The sequence below is a fragment of the Podarcis vaucheri genome (assembly GCF_965113315.1).
Source record: "Podarcis vaucheri genome assembly, chromosome: 15".
Classification (NCBI taxonomy): domain Eukaryota; kingdom Metazoa; phylum Chordata; class Lepidosauria; order Squamata; family Lacertidae; genus Podarcis; species Podarcis vaucheri.
The window spans coordinates 22,569,267-22,587,391 of NC_138753.1; the positions used below are offsets into that span (position 1 = coordinate 22,569,267).

Below are 18,125 nucleotides of genomic sequence, written 5' to 3' on the forward strand. Positions count from 1 at the left end.
GGCAGGGGAGCAATACCATTAGATCAGAAGCAGCCGTGTAAATTGATCATCCTAAGGCAGGAGTAGGCAACCTAAGGCCCGTGGGCTGGATGTGGCCCAATTGCCTTCTCAATCCGGCCCACTGATGGTCCAGGAACCAGTGTGTTTTTACATGAGTAGAATGTGGGCTTTTATTTAAAATGCATCTTTGGGTTATTTATGGGGCATAGGAATTCGTTCATCCCCCCCCCCCAAAATATAGTCCAACCCACCACATGCTCTGAGGGACGGTGGACCGGACCACGGCTGAAAAAGGTTGCTGACCCCTGTCATAAGGTCTCCTTGCCTGGAAAAAGGGTACTAAAGATATATTTGGTCTCAGGGCACAACATAAATGGAATAAAGAAGGCATCACATATGTGGGGTCAGGATGAGAGGGGGTAGTCTATAGCCAAGCCTTTGCTTCTTGCAATCATTTAGGCAGCTGGTATCATAAGTTATAACAACACATTTAAATATACTGACATCTATTTATTACTATTAACTGCGTGCCTTAAGCACACCTATCTTCCAGGGCAGCTAACCCAACAAGGCAAAACAGCAACAGCCCAATACAAGCCACCACTGCAAAACCATAAGCACAGACGAACTTTTAAACACACACCTTTCTCCCTGCGGATCTGTGATAAACCCTTTGAGTCAAACTGGCCCCTCCAAACTTGGAGGGGCGGGTGTCCTCTGAGCTGCTCATCGCCCTCCTCCCACCTCTAGATTCATTTAATAGCTGCATGACTGGCAGAAATTCAACCGGGGAAGCGTTTTCCGCCACTGCATCCAGGAGAAGCTGCTGCACCTCTTGGACTCTCTGCACCTCCAGCAGCTGGCCAAAGGGAGCAGGACTTCGGAAGAGGTGCAGTTCTTGTTCCTCATTGACATCATGCTGGAAAATGCCCACCCCCTTTCCTTCCTGTCTCCTCTCGAGTGATACCTGCCTGCTTCCCCCCACCCCATCCGAACCCTTTTCCCTTTCTGCTCCCCAACTACCTTTCAGCAGCGACGCCGCAGGCTATTCACAGAGCTACTCTCCGCAGCTCCCGCTGCGCCACTAGCGCCACGTCTCCATAGCAACGGTACACAGATACACCGACCTTCGGCGCCCCGCCCTCTCCGCAGCTACCAATCCTCCGTAACGGGGGGGGGGGGGGTGAGAGACCAACGCGGTCGGGGCAGAATGGTACCTTCCGCCCAAGATTGCAGAGGACGCTGAGGATGCTCAGCTGACTATTGGGCGACTTTTGTCTCCGCGGATCAAGATAAACTGGTGGCAGCGGAGGATTTTAAACATCTGGCAACTGAACATTGAAATAAGCAGCCACGATGATGCATTCTATGTTTTAAGTTGCATAGTTTTTAATTTTCGTCTGCTTGTGTTTATATATGTATGCGTTTTGTGCACAAACCCTTATAGTTGGCAGCGGATACAGATATTTGTCTTGACAGAAATGGAAATGGCAGGAGCAGTTCCCTTTCCTCTCTCACAATAGGGAAAAGCCTCGTTTAAAGCCCGCGTGGTGCAGGGCATACTGGGCTAGTCCAATATATTTTGCTGTCTGAGGCAGAAGAGCAAACGGTGCTCCTTTTCCAAGTCAAGGGGTGCTCCCACCCAGATTATTTTAGCTCCTGAGAACAGAAAACCCTGCAAGTGCCTCTCGATGGGGTTAAAAAGAAAATAGCAATACATTAAATAGCTTAGCAGTTTTTGCCCTTTCATGACACCCAATGTCAGCTACCTTTGTCACCCACCTCATTCTGCCTAACAATAGTGCTGGCCCCAAAGGCAATGAACAGCTTTTGTAGTGGGCTGTGTTCCTACCACAACCCATTGGGCTCGGAGGGGGTGTGACTGGCCCAAGGTCACCCAGGGCTTCCAACAAGTTCAAACCACAGTCAGACACCAGATAAGTCACTTCAGGTCAACTCTCTAGGTAGTTTCAGTCTTCCCATCTGCAATATGGGGATAATTATTCTGACCTGTACTGCATTGTTGGGAGGGTTTACTGGGGAAATGTGTGAACTGCTTTGTATGCTCCAAAGGGCTAAGCATTGTATTTATTAAGATGCTAGCTCAATCATAACATATACAAGTTGCAGATTCTCAACAGCTTTTGCAGTATGGTTGTCTTTTTATTTACAACACAATTAGCCCAGCTTGAATCCCACGTTTATGAACCAGTTGTTCCCGCTGGTTTGAAATCCTGTTGAAAATGTTGGTTCTGAAGTGTTTTTCACAGAAAGGTGAATATTTAGCCACAGGCTAAATAAAGTGAATGCCGTCCTACGCCATTGTACATAGTCCAATATTATCAGTAGGGAGTGATGCTCACAGGTCAGTTTCCTTAACAGAAGGCAAATGTTTTTCAAAGACTGATGAATCTTGACTCCCCTCTGAATTCTTCATTGTCCTCGTGCACGATCCTCCAATTACATATTTCTTACTGATCTTCCAAGGGATAACTGGATAAAAAATAAAACAAATATATATTGCTCTTGCCCATCATACAGAGTGCTTATTTTGCTGTGTAATATGACATGAAGTTATCTCTGTCAGCCATTAGTGAAATCAGAACCTATTCATGTATTTCGAAGCAATCTGGGACCTAAAATTCTATTTATTATTATTTCTTGCAGTTACATCCCACCTTTTTCTCTGAGCAGCTCAAGGTGGTGGACAAGGTTCTCTCCATCCTCATTTAATCCTTGCAACAACAGCCCTCTAAGGTAGGTTAGAATGGCCCAAGGTCACCTAGTCAGTTTCATGGCTGTGTTGGGGATTCAAACCCTGGTCTCCCAAGTCCCAGTCCAACACTGTGACCACTACACTGACCTTGCCACATGGGTTGTCAGGTGCCAAGGACCTTTTAACATCAGGAAGATTGCCTCCCTTGAGAATTCCATTTCGTCCCCTCTCTCTTGCTGCCTTCAGATGAACCCTCCCCTCTTTTTTATTCTTTTAAACTTTTGTTGATTTTACTGATGGCTGTACTGATGCAAGGTGTGACTGTATTGGAATTTATTTCATTGTATCATTTATTCCACCTCCCTTTTAAATTGTAACCCCTTTTTGTAGACACTTTCTTTGTGTCCTTTCTGGACATAGGCCTTGAATTGTGGGGTTTGTGGTACAACTTTGTTTTCATGGATGAAATCCAGATCCATTGTTTTGGAACAGTTGTATAAACTGAGAACAAAAATACAATTAGACTTTAATCCCTAGTTGATCCATCAGCTATTACATTGGTTGCATTTCTTAATTCAAATCATTCCCTCTGCCCCCATCCACACAAACACAAAAATTTCCATGCATACCATTTCTATTCTTCTCCTGCCCATGGTTGTCCTCATTTGGCCGAGATTTGTTACTTTCAAGCGTCTGATCCGAAACTTCAGTTTCTACATAGGTGACATTGGAAAGGAAAATAATGAGCAACAGCACCAGCAGCTCTGTGTGTGTGTGTGTGTGTGTGTGTATGACATTTCTTCACAAAGAGGCAGGGGTCAATTGCAATCTGAAGCCCCACTGAATTCATTGGGATTTACTCCCAGGTAAGTGTGCATAAAGGGACGCGGGTGGTGCTGTGGGTTAAACCACAGGGCCTAGGGCTTGCCGATCAGAAGGTCAGCGGTTCGAATCCCCGTGACGGGGTGAGCTCCCGTTGCTCAGTCCCTGCTCCTGCCAACCTAGCAGTTTGAAAGCATGAAGTGCAAGTTGATAAATAGGTTCCGTTGTGGCAGGAAGGAAAACGGTGTTTCTGTGTGCTGCTCTGGTTTCGCCAGAAGCAGCTTAGTCTTGCTGTACGCCGGCTCCCTCGGCTAATAAAGCGAGATGAGCGCCGCAATCCTAGAGTCGTCTGCGACTGGACCTAATAGTTAGGGGTCCCTTTACTTTTACCTTAAGTGTGCATAATGACAGTCCTACCCCCTGCACTGCTTTTGGGAGGGGAGGGGTTGTCAAAGCATCCAGAATGCACACCCTTCATTTGTCTGTCCTCTCTAACCTTTCTTCCATTCTCTGTGTGCCTTCCACAGTTTCACCACAAAAAGCAGGACGATGATGAAGAGAGCAGAAAGTATCACAGTCACAAGGATGGGAAGCAAAAGGCTCGCTCGTTTCACGATTCCTTCATGTGTAAGATTTGTTCCTGTTAACAAAACAAAACAAAACAAACAAAAACAACAAAAACAAAAATGTGAGTATTCATGCTTTTGGTACATTGTCCTCTGTGTGTTGCGGATACATCATATTTCTGTAACAGCCATGGTTCCTTTAGGGGCAATGTCTGATGGATCCCCACCAGTAAACGAGTTAACAACAGTGCATTGGGTTGGTTGCAAAGTTTCTCTTCAGCTGGTAGAACGAGTTTTTGGTCACTTGCAGATGACCTGTCTATTGAGTGTTTCCAAAAAGTTTAGATGTTTTTATTGAGCATTCATTCCAGATGTTGGACTACAACTCCCATAATTCCTGACCATTGGCCAAGCTGGATTGGGTATGAGAACACAAGTCCAAAACATATGTAGGGCACCACACTGGCTACCTGTACATCAGGATGTTAACATTTCACTAACTTACCAATTGTGCTCTGAGAATTCAGAGTTGCTGTGTCAGAACCTGGATACGGTGTTTGTGTACTAGAATTTCCTTCTGTCACATTGGATATTTTATCTGATCCTGCTGAATTGAAAAAAAAGAAGGTTTATTCCTTTCACATCCTGAGAGGAGTGAATATAACAATGCTGGCATTACAGTGAATAGGTTGAAATAACCTGTATATTTAAGGATTAGCAGCAGAAGTTAATTCCATTTTTCCATTTGGAAACGATTATTTTAATATTATTTCAGCATACCTTTAGTGGCGTAAGAATTCAGGATTGTTGTTCCTCCAGTTGGAGACAGAGTTGGTATACTAAGGTTTTCTTCTGTTGCATTTAATATTTTTTCTGAGCCTGAAGAAAATGAAAAGAGAAGTGTTGTTCCTTTAATTCCCAAGCAAAAATTTAAGAACTCATAAAGAATCCTACTAGCTCAGCCTCAGACCAATGCTCCAGCTAGGTCAGCATCCTGTTACCATGATGGCCACTGGATGCCTCTGGAAATAATAGAATTGTAGAGTTGGAAGGGACCACAAGAGTCACGCCCCCCTACAATGCAGGAAACTTTTGCCTAACATGGGGCTCAAACCCACAACCCTGAGATTAAGAACCTCATGCTCACAAGCAGGTCATAAAGGCAAAGGCCCTCTCCTGCTGTTGCTTTGTGCTGGTATACTGCCTCTGAACTGGGAGGTTCTATTTAACCATCTGAACAAATAGGCACCAATAGCTTCAGCCTCCATGAATTTGCCTAATCCACTTTTCAAGACGTCTAGACTGGTAACTATCACCACATCTAAAAGCAATGAACTACCCAATGTTCTGCATCAAGCAAAAGAGTCATTTCTTTTGGTGACCCCAATGTAAAATGCTGCAATACTGATATTCCAGGAGATGAAGTAAGCTGCATGGGGTTGGGTTGTCATCGGAAATCAACTTCATTTTTTAACGTCAGGAAATAATTGTTAAACTGCTTCATCATACCGTTGGTAGCATTAGAATTCAGAGTTGCTGCTGCAGCACTTGTGTGTGGTGTTGGTGTTCCAGGGCTTCCTTCTGTAATATTTAATGCTTCGCCTGGCCCTGTTGAAATAATAAAAAAGAATTTTTAAAAAGTCTTCTTCCTCCTTTTCTTACCCCAGGACCACGGGGGGCTGGTGCCCATTGGGACTGGTTGGGCAGCAGGCTGGGAGGCTGACAGTAGGGGGAGCCAGAGTTAATGACAGTCACAGCAAACCCATTCTAGCTTTGTCCCAAACCTCCTCCTTACTGAGTTTTATATGGTCAGTAGTGAGACTAAGGGCTTCTCCACACTGACTCTCGTCCCACTGCTTCCCCTCAGGGAACAGCGCTCTTTAGTGCTCAGTCGGAGCAAACAGCAATTCAAGTTTTCTCTGATTTAGCACTAAGGTGTGGGCTTTTCCTATGAAAGGAGGGAGGCAAGGGAAAAACCACTCAGACCTGTGCTTTCTAGACTTGGGACAAGCAGAAGAGTGGGTGAATCCTAAGGAGGAGGAAGTGGACGTCCAGTGCCACCCTCTAGACTGGTTGAATCATTTGAAGTCCTAATAACATCTCTGAATGAGTTTTCAAAACAACAATTCACTATGCGAAAACGACCCAGGGAGCCCTTTGCTGCAACCTGGTTTCATAAGGAATGCAGAGATCTCAAAGCACACATCTGGAATATCTTCCACCCACACCGTAAGGACGAAGCCACCGCCCTACCCCCAGAATATTTCAGGTCCCAAAACTTACTGCAGCACCTTATTTTTTAAAAAGACAGAGATCTGAACATACCAACAAACAATGGGAACAACTCCACTATGTATGCCATAACGTCAAATGATGAAAGGAGATTCTGGCCCTTAGTTTCTGGGGCATTTAACACTAATGACTTATCCTCTCCACCTGTTTCGCCTACTGGTTGGTACCATTACTTTTCAAGTGTCTTGCAATGAGGATCATTCCAGTGGGACAGCTTGTTATCATTCTATGCAAATCAATGCCCCCCAAGTGGCCCCCAGTTTCATCAGATGAAATAAAAATGTTAATAGGCCAGTAAGGGAAAGCCACTGGCCCAGATGGCATAGGTCCCAATGTTCTTAAACTAGACCCTGACCGGTGGGCTCCCTTGCTGGCCAACCTATTCACAAGGGTAGATAGGACTGGACTTTTTATGCCAGAGGCATGGACAGGTGCAATCGTTCCAATATACAAAAAGGGAGAGCACACATTACCATCCAACTATAGACCAATAAGCCTCGTCTCCATAGCGCGGAAGCTATGTGCTAAACATCTTCTGGGAAAGCTTACCCAGGGGATGATTGATTGATTGATTGATTGATTGACTGGTTGCAAGTAGTAGTTGGGGGCAGACTGAAGTTGGTGGGGCACCCTAATAGACCAGCCTCCACTGTGGAGGATCAATGTCAGAAAAGCCCAGACAGATCAGATCAGAAGTTCTACCTAAGCCAGCATCCTCTTTTGCACAGTGACGCACTGGACCCTCCATGAGGACCACAGGCAAAGCTTGAAGAAGCAATGGCCTCCCTCTCCTCCTTTTGTTTCCCATTGGCTAATGCAGCCATTGACAGACCTATCCCCTTCAAGTTGCCCGATGCCCTTTGAAAGCCACCAGCTCCCTCTAATAATGAACACAAGTAGTGAGCACCTACGGGATTAGGACTAAAATGGAGGAGTTGGCTGTATCAACATGCTCTGGAGAACCCTGATATTTGCAGAAGTATAAAAAACAAAGTTTAAAAACCAAGCTCTCAAAATAAAACAGCTCATTGCAGACTGAACAGATCGGATTGTCCATGTACAGTGGTACTTCAGTTCTCAAATGTAATCTGTTCCGGAAGACCGTTTGACTTCCGAAATGTTTGAAAACTGAGGCACAAAGGGCTGGCTGCAAGTTCAATTGAGAAAATTGAAAAACATGCAGTGGAAGCCGTTCAACTTCAGAGGCTCGTTCGAAAATGGAAGCATTTACTTCTGGGTTTTCAGCATTCGAAAACCGAGGTACCACTGCATTGGATTTGGGGAGAAAGGCAGGAAAATCAGATAGCATTGGATGAGGAGAATGTAGTGAGTACATCACACCCTGCAAAATGGTGGTGGGATATTTTACCTTTATAATGGGGAAGGTTTTCTGGAGTTATCGTACTAACTGCAAGTGTTGTTGGGGTGAAGTCTGTGGTAGGCTCTGGAACACAGAAACAGATTTGTTCAGAATTTTCCTCATTTCCTCCATGTATGGTTGTGGTGCATATATTGTCGGATTCCCAACTGCCACCAGCCTCTGCCAGCATGGTTGAGGATTAGAAGTCATGATGGGAGCTGCAGTCCAACAAAGTCTGGAGGGATACAGTTTTCGCATCCCTGATGCAAGGCATTGGAGCATCAACTGTACCCCCAATGGTGAAGGACACAGAACAAGGCCACTCCTCTTCTGCTCTCAAATAATATTTGAACTCAGGGTCATTTATAGAACTCACTTTCACAAGAAATGGCAAGGGCAATTATTTTTGGTGGCTTTAAAAGAGGGTTAGCAGAGTTTAGGAATGGCAGAACCTTTGCTAGCTATTATGCACAACAGCTAAATGGAGAATCCAGTTTCACTGGCAGTCTACCTCCATGCACCTATGCTAGGAAGCAAAAATGGAAGAAGGGCTATTTTCTTCACAACTTCCTTGAGGTATCCTGGAGGTTTCTGGTTGGCTACAGAAAGAAATAGAATGCTGGAAAAGTTGGGCCTTTGGTTTGAGATTCAGCTGAGCTATTATTACGCTCTTATGTCCTTCTGTTCTTAGTAAGCAACGAGGTTAGCATGGGGCCTGGCAAAATTCTGCCCTGGTTTTACTAATCTAGATTAATAGAACTGTAGAATTGGAAGGGATCCTGAGCACTGAGCTAGTCCAATAGCAGGAATATGCAGCTGTCCCGTATGGGGATCGAACCTGCAAGTTGGGCATTATCAGCACCCTGCTCTAACCAACTGAGCTAACTTGCTGCCATAATATGACAGTCCCTCCTTTTTAAAGCAGACTGCCACAATCTGCGCTATTGATTTGCCATTGAATGTATTTTGATGTGAAGAAGACAGAATTTGTGCCTTCTCTCCTCTCGGTATTGCTCTGTCTTGAATGCTGATGGCACAGAGCCACCTCAGCCACACTGTGCACATTTGGCACTTACCATTGTGCCCAAGGTGTAAATTTGCTGTTAAATTTCCTCCTCGGAGAGCTTTGTGACGAATAACACAAGTAACGCCAGACTTCTGGGTGTAGGTGTGGACTGTGAGGGTGCTAGTTGAATTCCATTTCTTCTCTCCCAGCTGGTGCTTAGTATCACCTAAAATGCATTTGGGAATACAAGGAAGGAAATAATTCCTATGGATGGTTTTAAGAAAAGGAATGGCAAGCAATTAAAACTTTTGGAACTTTAGTTGACAGCTAGAGACCTGCCAATTCTCTGTTTTCCTTTTTCCCTCCAGCTCCTTCCTGTTGCCTTTTCTCCCCCTCCTTCTTCTCTCAGAAATTTCCTGTCTCCAAGCTTGCTTTATTCGGACCCCTTTATAATTTGATCCCTCCTTTGCTGGGTTCTTCCTGCGTTGCCCTTTCTGAGAATCACCATAACGAAACCAATCACTGCCAGAAAGCCCTTTCAATTGGCCATTTTCTCTGTAACAGGCAGACAGGCAAGCCAGTCACTCTGGTCCTGACTGGACCGCCACAAAATCCCTTATAGTGCCTTACCATATTGATCTATCCAGAATGAATGGGACATTTGAAATTCTAAACCTGTATCAGGGACGGGGAACCTTTTTCAGCCCAAGGGTCACACTCCCTTGTGGGTATCCCTTCAGGGGCAGCATCACAGTAGTGTGTAGGGGCAGTGCCAAAAGTGGGGGAACCACCTGGTACACAGTAGGCTACATTCCGGCTGTGCAAAAGCTGGCATTATCCAGATTTCGAGGACATATTCTATCCAGGCAGAAGCACCAGGAAGAACTTTCTGACAGGAAGAACTGTTTGACAGTGGAATGTTCTCCCTCAGAAGGTTGTGGACTCTCCTTCCTTGGAGGTTTTTAAGCAGAGGTTGGATGGCCATCTGTCATGGATGCTTTAGCTGAGATTTCTGCATTGCAGGGGGGGGCAAGGTGATCCTTGAGGTCCTTTCCAACTCTACAATTCCACAATTCTATGATTCACTCAAGAGAGGGGTGGTGTGAAGTGTGCCCAGGGGACAGTGCATGGCCTGAAGGAGAGTGCTGAGGGCCAGACACAGATGCCTACACAACCACATTTGGCCCCAAATCCAGAGGATCCTTATCCTTGATCTGGAGTGTTAATTTCAACACAAACTCTACCAGCATTTGCTTCTAAAAAAATTATGAAGACCTGGGAGGAAAGTCTTTAAAAATGTATTTGGAAGAGAAAGGGAAACCAGAAAGGGGGAAAAGATTCCTGCATTGCAGGGGGTTGGATTAGATGACCCTCGTGGTCCCATCCAAATTTACAATTCTATGATTAGTGTATCTGAACGCAGTTATTAAAAGGTGATTTTATGGAATAAAATTTGGTTATTGTGCATGCAAATTTGCTTCAGTGAGACAAGGGCCAACCCATCATTCCTGACCAATGGTTCTAGAATGGCTTTTAAAAGACAAAATACACTGCACAAAGAAAGCAAGTGGAAAGCAAGTTCATACCAAAGAGTTCCATCCCATTGTCCAGCAACCACGTAATTTGAGGAGAGGGTTTAGCACCCCAGGTGGAGCACCTTAACACCATCTTTTCCTCTTGATCGTGAACTCTGACCCTTGTTGCTTCCAGCAGAGGTCTGGAAGGAGCAGCTGTAAGAAGACAGAATCAGATTTGGAGGTGACAGTCTCCCCACCGCAACTTCATTATGACAAAGAATGAAGGGTTCACTCCAAATTTTTCAACATCTGCAGATAAGAGATGTTCACCTAGTGAACAAGCCAAGGATCACAAGTCAACAACAAGCCATGGTTTCTGGCTGGCTGGCAATCCTGATTATGAGGGTGCAACAAACCATTATCCCCAGCAACAGAAAGCCAAGCTTAATTTCAGCTTCCTGGTTGGTTTCTTAATTGCCATTGTAAGAGAACTAGGGAGGTGTTCTGACACCTCTTTTTCTAGAAAAATAGCACTGCTTAGAGGTTTTCTGAAAACTATGCTATTTAGACAGGCCTTTGAAGTGCGAATTTTCTTTGAACCAAGCCAAATTTATGGGTTTTTATACTGATGTTTTCTTGATGCTTTTCATACCGTTGCAACTTGCATGTGCTGCCACACTGCTTTGTTGCATTTCTTATGAATGTGAGCTGTATAAACATTTAAACAAAGAAACAAATACATTTTAAACTTTTTGCTATTACTTTTAATTTGGCTGTTTTAACCTTTCTTTATCTCTTACTGTTAATTTCAATTAGCTTTTGATGTTTTCAGTTGGTTTTTAACGGATAATATCAATATTTCTTGTAAACTGGTTTCACTACAAACAAGTTAAATAAATGAAATGCTGCTCATGCAAAATGAACTGGGATCATCCAGCGACTCTGGCATCTTTGGAAGTGCAAATGCAGCCTCTGGTTTTCAGCTCCTGTCTTTGATCCCGGGATAGACAAGGAGTTTGTGGCTCCCGCTCAGCAGCTGTTGGAGGTTTCACTCTGACACCACCCTTCCCATCACTGCGTCATCCACTGAAAGCCTGGAGGCTCACCTAAGACATTGACGTTCACCTGCTTCCTTCCGGTTGGCACCATGTAGTGGAGGCATGTATAGACTCCTTCATCGCGCACCGTGACGTTGGAGAGACGGACAGAGAAGTCAGCTGCTGAATGATGGACAAGTGTATACCTTGGATCTCTTATGCCTGCAAGAGAGAGAAACAATGGGGGCAAGTCAGTAAAAGATTGCATAGCAGTGCATTAGGTTCTGCCTCATTATGAAGGGGAGTAATGGGCTGTGTTGAAGGGATAAGGGGGCAGAGGGAAGCATGCCTCCCCTTGTAATCCAGGAAATCCTGTGCCCCAAGAATCAAAAGTATAGGCAAAACACTCCTGTAAAGTGGCATCTTTAAATACCTACCTATTGATTGATTGATTGATTGATTGATTGCATTTACCATACAGCCCACCTTTTTCTCCAAGGTGCTCAAGGTGGTAGACATGGTTCTCCCTCTCCTCATTTAATCCTCAAAACAACCCTGTAAGGTAGGCTAAGCCTGGAGGCAGTGACTGGCCCAAGGTGAGCTTCATGGCCAAGTGGGAATCTGAACCCTGGTCTCCCAGGTCCTAGTTCAGCACTCTAACCACTGCACCACACTTGTGGCACATGTTAGAGCCCACCTGAACAAACCGATTGTTGGAAAGAGTGGTGGGCTTTCTTTCCGTTCCTTTTTCAAATGTAGGGGCGGCATAATAAACCCGTTGGAAGGAATTGCTGTATTCACACATCCTAACCACTGCAAAGGGGGCCTTCATTGCATTGACTTCCTGCAGGAGTGTGGCTGTGAGTGAACCTGTCAAAACTGAGTTGTGTTGGTGTGTGTGACTCATATCGCTGTTCCGTGGGAAATCTTACTTGTTTCCTCTTTCCAGTGGAAATGTTATGGGGTCCCTGCCTTCCCCCAGCACCTACCTCGCTGGGTGTTCCTGAAGAAAATCACAAACCCACGTGGGTTCTTCCACTCCACGGCAGATCCGATGTCCCCAGCAACAGCGCAGCGTAGATCCAGATTTTCCCCCTCCACTACAGTTACGTTTTCAATGGGAGCTTCTTGAAAAGACCCTGCTAAAGAAAATGGATTCGTGAAGGGTTGCTCCGAGCCGAAAGCTCACCTTGGAACAAGATAGAACAGCCCTCTCCTGTTTTAAAGAGCTGATATTTCACTTCAGTCACACACCTTTAAACATGTGTTTATTTTCCACATCTGTGCACACAGCACAATGGCGAACTCAGGTGGTGAGTGCCACCAGCATTATAGCCAAACTGGGCCAAATGATCGTGCTCAGGGGGGACTCTGAGGATAAGTGCAATGAAAAGAAAAAACACACACTCAAGAACCACCACCACAATTACAGTGCAGTAAGGGGAGAGAGCCTGTTTATTTTCCACAGAACAATGAGTTGCAGCTAGAAAACAAAAAACCCCGAAATGAGTGGTGAGCCCTATGTTGCAATTCACCATTTCAATCCCTCTGTGACAAAGGTACACAACTTAGGTTGGATTAGATAAAGGAGCATGCTTTATTTGCACTGAATTATCCAGGCTGTCTCCTTACCAACGCAACCAACGAGCATCAGTTCTGCACTGTCTGGGTTAAGTCTGATTCTCAGCCTGATTTATCTCACACGGTTGTGGTAACTACTAAAGGAGGCTGCCTTGAGGGATATGATTTCTGACAGAGAAACAAGTAGGACTGCAACAAAATGTTGCAGCGTTGAATGTTCCTGTTCAGAGTTCTAACCTTCTATGCTCCTTCCAGAGGATACTCCTCCTGTCCTCTCCCTACCCCAGGCATTCACTGCATTTATGTGCCACCTCCAGGCAATTTTCATAGACAAGAAAATGCAAAATACAATTAAAATGCAAGCCCTTAAGACAATAAACAAACAAACAAACAAACCACACAGCAGAAACTTAGCATGAAACTTAGCAGCTCAAACCATTAGCTAGTGTCCCATGAGCAGAGCAGACCACAAACCTTGCTCAATTCCTTGCTGGACTGTTGTGTGTGTGTGTGTGTGTGTGTGTGTGTGTGTGTAGGGATTTCTTACCATTATTGTTTTTTCTTTCTCTAAAGATTGCTTGTGCTTCTGCAAACCTTGGTGCTTTCCCCAAGCCTGCTGATACCTCCCCCACTTTGTGAGGAAGGGACTGTTTTGGATGCATAAGGATTGCCACTCATATGATGAAATTGTTAGGGTACATGAGAACCTTCTGAAGCTCTGACTTTAAAGAAAAACACTGCAAACTTCACTGTATCAAGGCGGAGAAAGCTGTGCTTGTGGTTTTCTATGGGACCTTTCTATAACTTCACTGCTTCCTGCCACTAGCATCAGTGGAGGCAAAAACATATGCGTTCAAAAGCTTGAAACTAAAAGAGAAAGGAAGTTTATGTGTGAGTGCGCACAGCCCAGATTCATTTGTGCAAAAAACCCCAAAACTTTCCCATGTGAGGCATTAGAAAATCCAGGGTTACGACAGGCAACCTTAAGTGCCGTGTATATGGCCTAGACCATCAGGGCACCATCAGTCTTCAGCTGGTGGGTTTGAAGGAAGCTGCAGCTTGGTCGTAGCTTGATCTACAGTGGATCGCAGCAGTACTACCATACCAATGCATGGTAAAAAAACTTGAGAAGTGGGGCTCCCAAGGTTTGTTTGGGTTCAAGGCAGATCCTGGAACTGAAAAATTGAGGACTTCTGGTCTAGATGGTGGTTGCTGTGATGAGAGATGAGAGGTGGTTGCACATTCTCAGTCCAGAGTGCAGGGAATGCATGCTAAACCCACTTGAATGGCACCCAGCTGCACCTCAGCTTTGTACGCAACATCATTAAACACAGGCTAAATGCAGCACACCATCTTCAACAGGACTCACCTAAAGCTGACTGCCCCTCACAAAGCTTATCTATAAGTTCCAGTTAACACCCATGTACGGTAGTCATGTTTTTGTCTTTGTAGAAACACCCAGAAAAATGACAAACCTAGACAGCATTGTAAAAAGCAGAGACATCACCTTGCCAACAAAGGTCCGTATAGTTAAAGCTATGGTTTTCCCAGTAGTGATGTATGGAAGTGAGAGCTGGACCATAAAGAAGGCTGATTGCCGAAGAATTGATGCTTTTGAATTATGGTGCTGGAGGAGACTCTTGAGAATCCCATGGACTGCAAGAAGATCAAACCTATCCATTCTGAAGGAAATCAGCCCTGAGTGCTCACTGGAAGGACAGATCCTGAAGCTAAGGCTCCAGTACTTTGGCCACCTCATGAGAAGAGAAGACTCCCTGGAAAGACCCTGATGTTGGGAAAGATTGAGGGCACAAGGAGAAGGGGACGACAGAAGGCAAGATGGTTGGACAGTGTTCTCGAAGCTACCAGCATGAGTTTGACCAAACTGCGGGAGGCAGTGGAATACAGGAGTGCCTGGCGTGCTCTGGTCCATGGGGTCACGAAGAGTCGGACACGACTAAATGACTAAACAACAACAACAACAGAAACACCCAGAGCTGCTTCGCAGCCCATTCCCCGCCCCAAACAGAGCTACGTTCTGCATAGGCTTGGGAGAATAAGAGGTGGCTGTTGTCGGTTTGGCTCCCCAATTAGAAGCCTTTTGGTGATGCCTGGATCCTGTCCTCATACATCCAGCCATACCAGACCTACTGGAAAGACAATGCCTTCCCACCCCAGTTCCTGAAAGGAGTGTGGCTTGCCAAGCTTTCCTGCCTGGGGATCTAGTGTTTCCCAGTACAAGCTAATAGGAGGATAAAAAGGTATTAGGTCCAGTCATGACCGACTCTGGGCTCATCTCACTTTATTGGCCGAGGGAGCCGGCGTACAGCTTCCGGGTCATGTGGCTAGAATGACAAAGCCGCTTCTGGCGAACCAGAGCAGCGCACAGAAATGCCATTTACCTTCCCGCCAGAGCGGTACCTATTTATCTACTTGCACTTTGACGTGCTTTCGAATTGCTAGGTTGGCAGGAGCAGGGACTGAGCAATGGGAGCTCACCCCATCACGGGGATTCGAACCGCCAACCTTCTAATCGGCAAGTCCTAGGCTCTGTGGTTTAACCCACAGCGCCACCCGTGTCCCTTAATAGGAGGATAAAGCAAGGCTATTATGGGCATGGTAGAGATGGCTTCTAATGAGCAGTCCAGGCCCACAGTGAGGGAGGCAAGCGAGGGGCTATCCCAGCATGGCCTTGCCTGGTGCTCTCCTCTGCAGGTATCAGTGGGATATGCCTGGTAAGGGCCATGTCGGCTGACTGGGCTCCTCCCTGTGCGGGTGGGCAGGTGGTGCAGTGCAATCCTGTTTGGATCCGATGAGGTCGGGCACGCTCCAGTGGCATCAATGGCTTGCCCGCCCTGGGTACCAGCAACCCACGCTATGCCACTACAGGCAGGTGAGGCCAGGCTGAGATTGGTGGGGCAGTGAGACTACACACGTGAAATGGATTTTGTATTTAGAAGATGTAACAGAGGCACTGTTTGTAAGGATGAAAAAAACAGTCAGCTGGAAGAACGGTTTAACGGCAAGTGAAGGACAACAAGTGGACACTAAATAACAAATTATGCAGTTATGGGAGGAAATGATCATTGTTTGCAACAGGAGCGGGAAACCTGATTTGAAGAAATTGTATTGAATTGAAGTAATTCAGTTTCATTTGTAATCATTTGGAAAATTAATAAAAATAATAATTTGAGATTGGTGGGGCAGTGCACCATTTGCCCTGATGCACCAGACTCTGCTGCTCAAATTGTCTTTGGGTAAAGGTGGGTATAGGGATGCGGGTGGTGCTGTGGGTTAAACCACAGAGCCCAGGACTTGCCGATCAGAAGGTCGGCGGTTCGAATCCCCGCAACGGGGTGAGCTCCCGTTGCTCAGTCCCTGCTCCTGCCAACCTAGCAGTTCGAAAGCACATCTAAGTGAACTAGATAAATAGGTACCGCTCTGGCGGGAAGGTAAATGGCGTTTCTGTGTGCTGCTCTGGTTCACCAGAAGCGGCTTAGTCATGCTGGCCACATGACCTGGAAGCTGTATGCCGGCTCCCTCAGCCAATAAAGCCCAGAGTCGGCCACGACTGGACCTAATGGTCAGGGGTCCCTTTATCTTTTTTAAAGGTGTGTATAGGTCTGAAAAAGTTGAAGTGTGTCACCCTAGACCATTTCCCAGAATCTTCTGGGTGTCCCAGTGCAGGGATGGCTCTCTCTGAACTTGGCAAGTTTGAACATCACCCAAATGAGCTCAGAGAACTAGCGGTGGTGTAGTGGTTAGAGCACTGGACTAGGACTTGGGAGACCAGGGCTGAATCCCTCCTCAGCCATGAAGCTCACTGGATGACCGTAGGCCAGCCTCTCGCTCTCAGCCTACCTCACAGTGTTCATGTGAGGATAAAATGGGGAGAACTATGCACATCACTTGGAGCTGCCCAGAGGAAAAGTGGGATACAAATGCAGTAAATGATAATAATAATAAACTGTTGTGACCTACCTTGTAGCAGCTGCAGCAGCAAAGCCAGCTCAAAGAGTGCCGAGACGAGGGACATGTTGAGATGGTGCCTGCTTCAACGGCAGCCCCCAAGTTGCTACCGAAGAAACTTCCTCTTTGCATCTGAAGTCAGGGGCCTGCAGCTGGCTCCTCCTTTTCAACAGGCAACCAAGTGCATGTGCCATGACCTCAGCAGTGACAGGATCTGCCCCCTTTCCTCTCTCCCTTCACATCTTTCAGACGGCGGACACTTTCCTCTGCGGCTGAAGTCAAGAAAACTTGTAGCCACTTGTTAGCCTGCTCTAAAATTAACTTTCTATGTGGGCAGTGCTGACATCAGACACCTCTGCTGATTCCTCTCTGAAGCCCAACATGTACTTCATCTTTCCTTGCTGCTTCATATATGGAAAAGGCAAAACTATCTCACACAATTTCCAGTTCAGCTTGTTCATTAAGGTGGTTGTGCACACTTGTGTTTACAGTGGTACTTCAGGTTACACACGCTTCAGGTTACAGACTCCGCTAACCCAGAAATAGTGCTTCAGGTTAAGAACTTTGCTTCAGGACAAGAACAGAAATTGGGCTCCGGCGGTGCAGCAGCAGCAGGAGGCCCCATTAGCTATAGTGGTGCTTCAGCTTAAGAACAGTTTCAGGTTAAGTACAGACCTCCGGAACGAATTAAGTACTTAACCCGAGGTACCACTGTATTTACCAAGCTGTGTTGGCCCGTTGGGATTTTCCCCCCAAGCTGCTTTATCTGAGCTCCATATGGTAGGGTATCCCACAGAAAAGGGATGGCGAGAAATTTGGTTTGGATTTTCACTGGAACCTCTCTCGTTTGCACTTCCTGAAATAACATGTGAATCAAAGAAAAAGCACCGTCCTTTGAAACCCACGCTTCTCCAAATTTTGTGGTGCAGTTCCTCAGCCAAAAAGGGTGAGCAAAAATGCATCTAGTAAGAGGAAGCATGCATAAAAATGCACATGTTCATGAAAACAACACACAAACACAAAAACATCGTACAAAATGGCTTGTAAAATGTGTAGTAGACAAAACTGTGTACGTGAGGAAATGCATACTATCCTGATTACAAATTTTCATCATTTTTTTAAAAAAATGCATAATGCTGCAGAAATGTGACAAACAAGATGGGAGAAAAATGGAAACCAAGAGGAACGGAAAGGAATAGATGCATTTGGCCATCCCAAGTTATGTATTGGAGTTATGTACACTGGAGAGACAGTGTGGT

The 18,125-nt window shown here is 45.7% G+C and overlaps 2 protein-coding genes across 6 annotated transcripts in view; both read right to left on the minus strand.

The window, feature by feature from the left end:
* Window positions 1-1,142, minus strand: part of JHY (junctional cadherin complex regulator) — a 34,245-nt gene extending 33,103 nt beyond the window's left edge. The window contains exon 1 of one of the 3 annotated variants that reach the window (XM_082200961.1): window positions 1,024-1,142. Coding sequence is in view for 2 of the 3 variants with exons in the window: in XM_082200959.1 (XP_082057085.1) it covers window positions 642-769 (128 nt within the window). In the remaining variant the exon portion in view is untranslated. Of the gene's footprint in view, window positions 1-641; window positions 956-1,023 lie in introns of those variants that run through there. The other 2 variants (XM_082200960.1, XM_082200959.1) reach the window with 2 other exon arrangements.
* A 1,000-nt stretch (window positions 1,143-2,142) lies between these two features.
* On the minus strand, window positions 2,143-17,141 carry CRTAM (cytotoxic and regulatory T cell molecule). 3 transcript variants are annotated; one of them, XM_082201042.1, is made up of 12 exons: window positions 16,879-17,141; window positions 12,306-12,458; window positions 11,386-11,538; window positions 10,349-10,492; window positions 8,833-8,988; window positions 7,766-7,840; window positions 5,614-5,712; window positions 4,885-4,983; window positions 4,610-4,708; window positions 4,035-4,178; window positions 3,346-3,429; window positions 2,143-2,493 (listed from the first exon to the last, which is right to left on the minus strand). In XM_082201042.1, the coding sequence occupies exons 1-12, from the start codon at window positions 16,931-16,933 to the stop codon at window positions 2,360-2,362; spliced, it is 1,395 nt and encodes a 464-aa protein (XP_082057168.1). In that variant the 5' UTR covers window positions 16,934-17,141; the 3' UTR covers window positions 2,143-2,359. The 3 variants fall into 3 exon arrangements, with proteins under 3 accessions (XP_082057168.1, XP_082057166.1, XP_082057167.1); XM_082201040.1 differs by having other exon boundaries at window positions 4,610-4,711; window positions 16,879-17,139; XM_082201041.1 differs by having other exon boundaries at window positions 4,610-4,711; window positions 12,306-12,455; window positions 16,879-17,138.
* Window positions 17,142-18,125: the final 984 nt, after the last annotated feature.

Coding starts and splice junctions, on each gene's coding strand:
- CRTAM (XM_082201040.1), bottom strand. CDS start 16,933: ATGTCCCTCGTCTCGGCACTCTTTGAGCTGGCTTTGCTGCTGCAGCTG. Junction 11,539..12,305: donor CTTCAGGAACACCCAGCGAG/GTAGGTGCTGGG, acceptor TCTCTCTTGCAG/GCATAAGAGATCCAAGGTAT. Junction 3,430..4,034: donor ACACAGAGAATGGAAGAAAG/GTTAGAGAGGAC, acceptor TCACCTATGTAG/AAACTGAAGTTTCGGATCAG.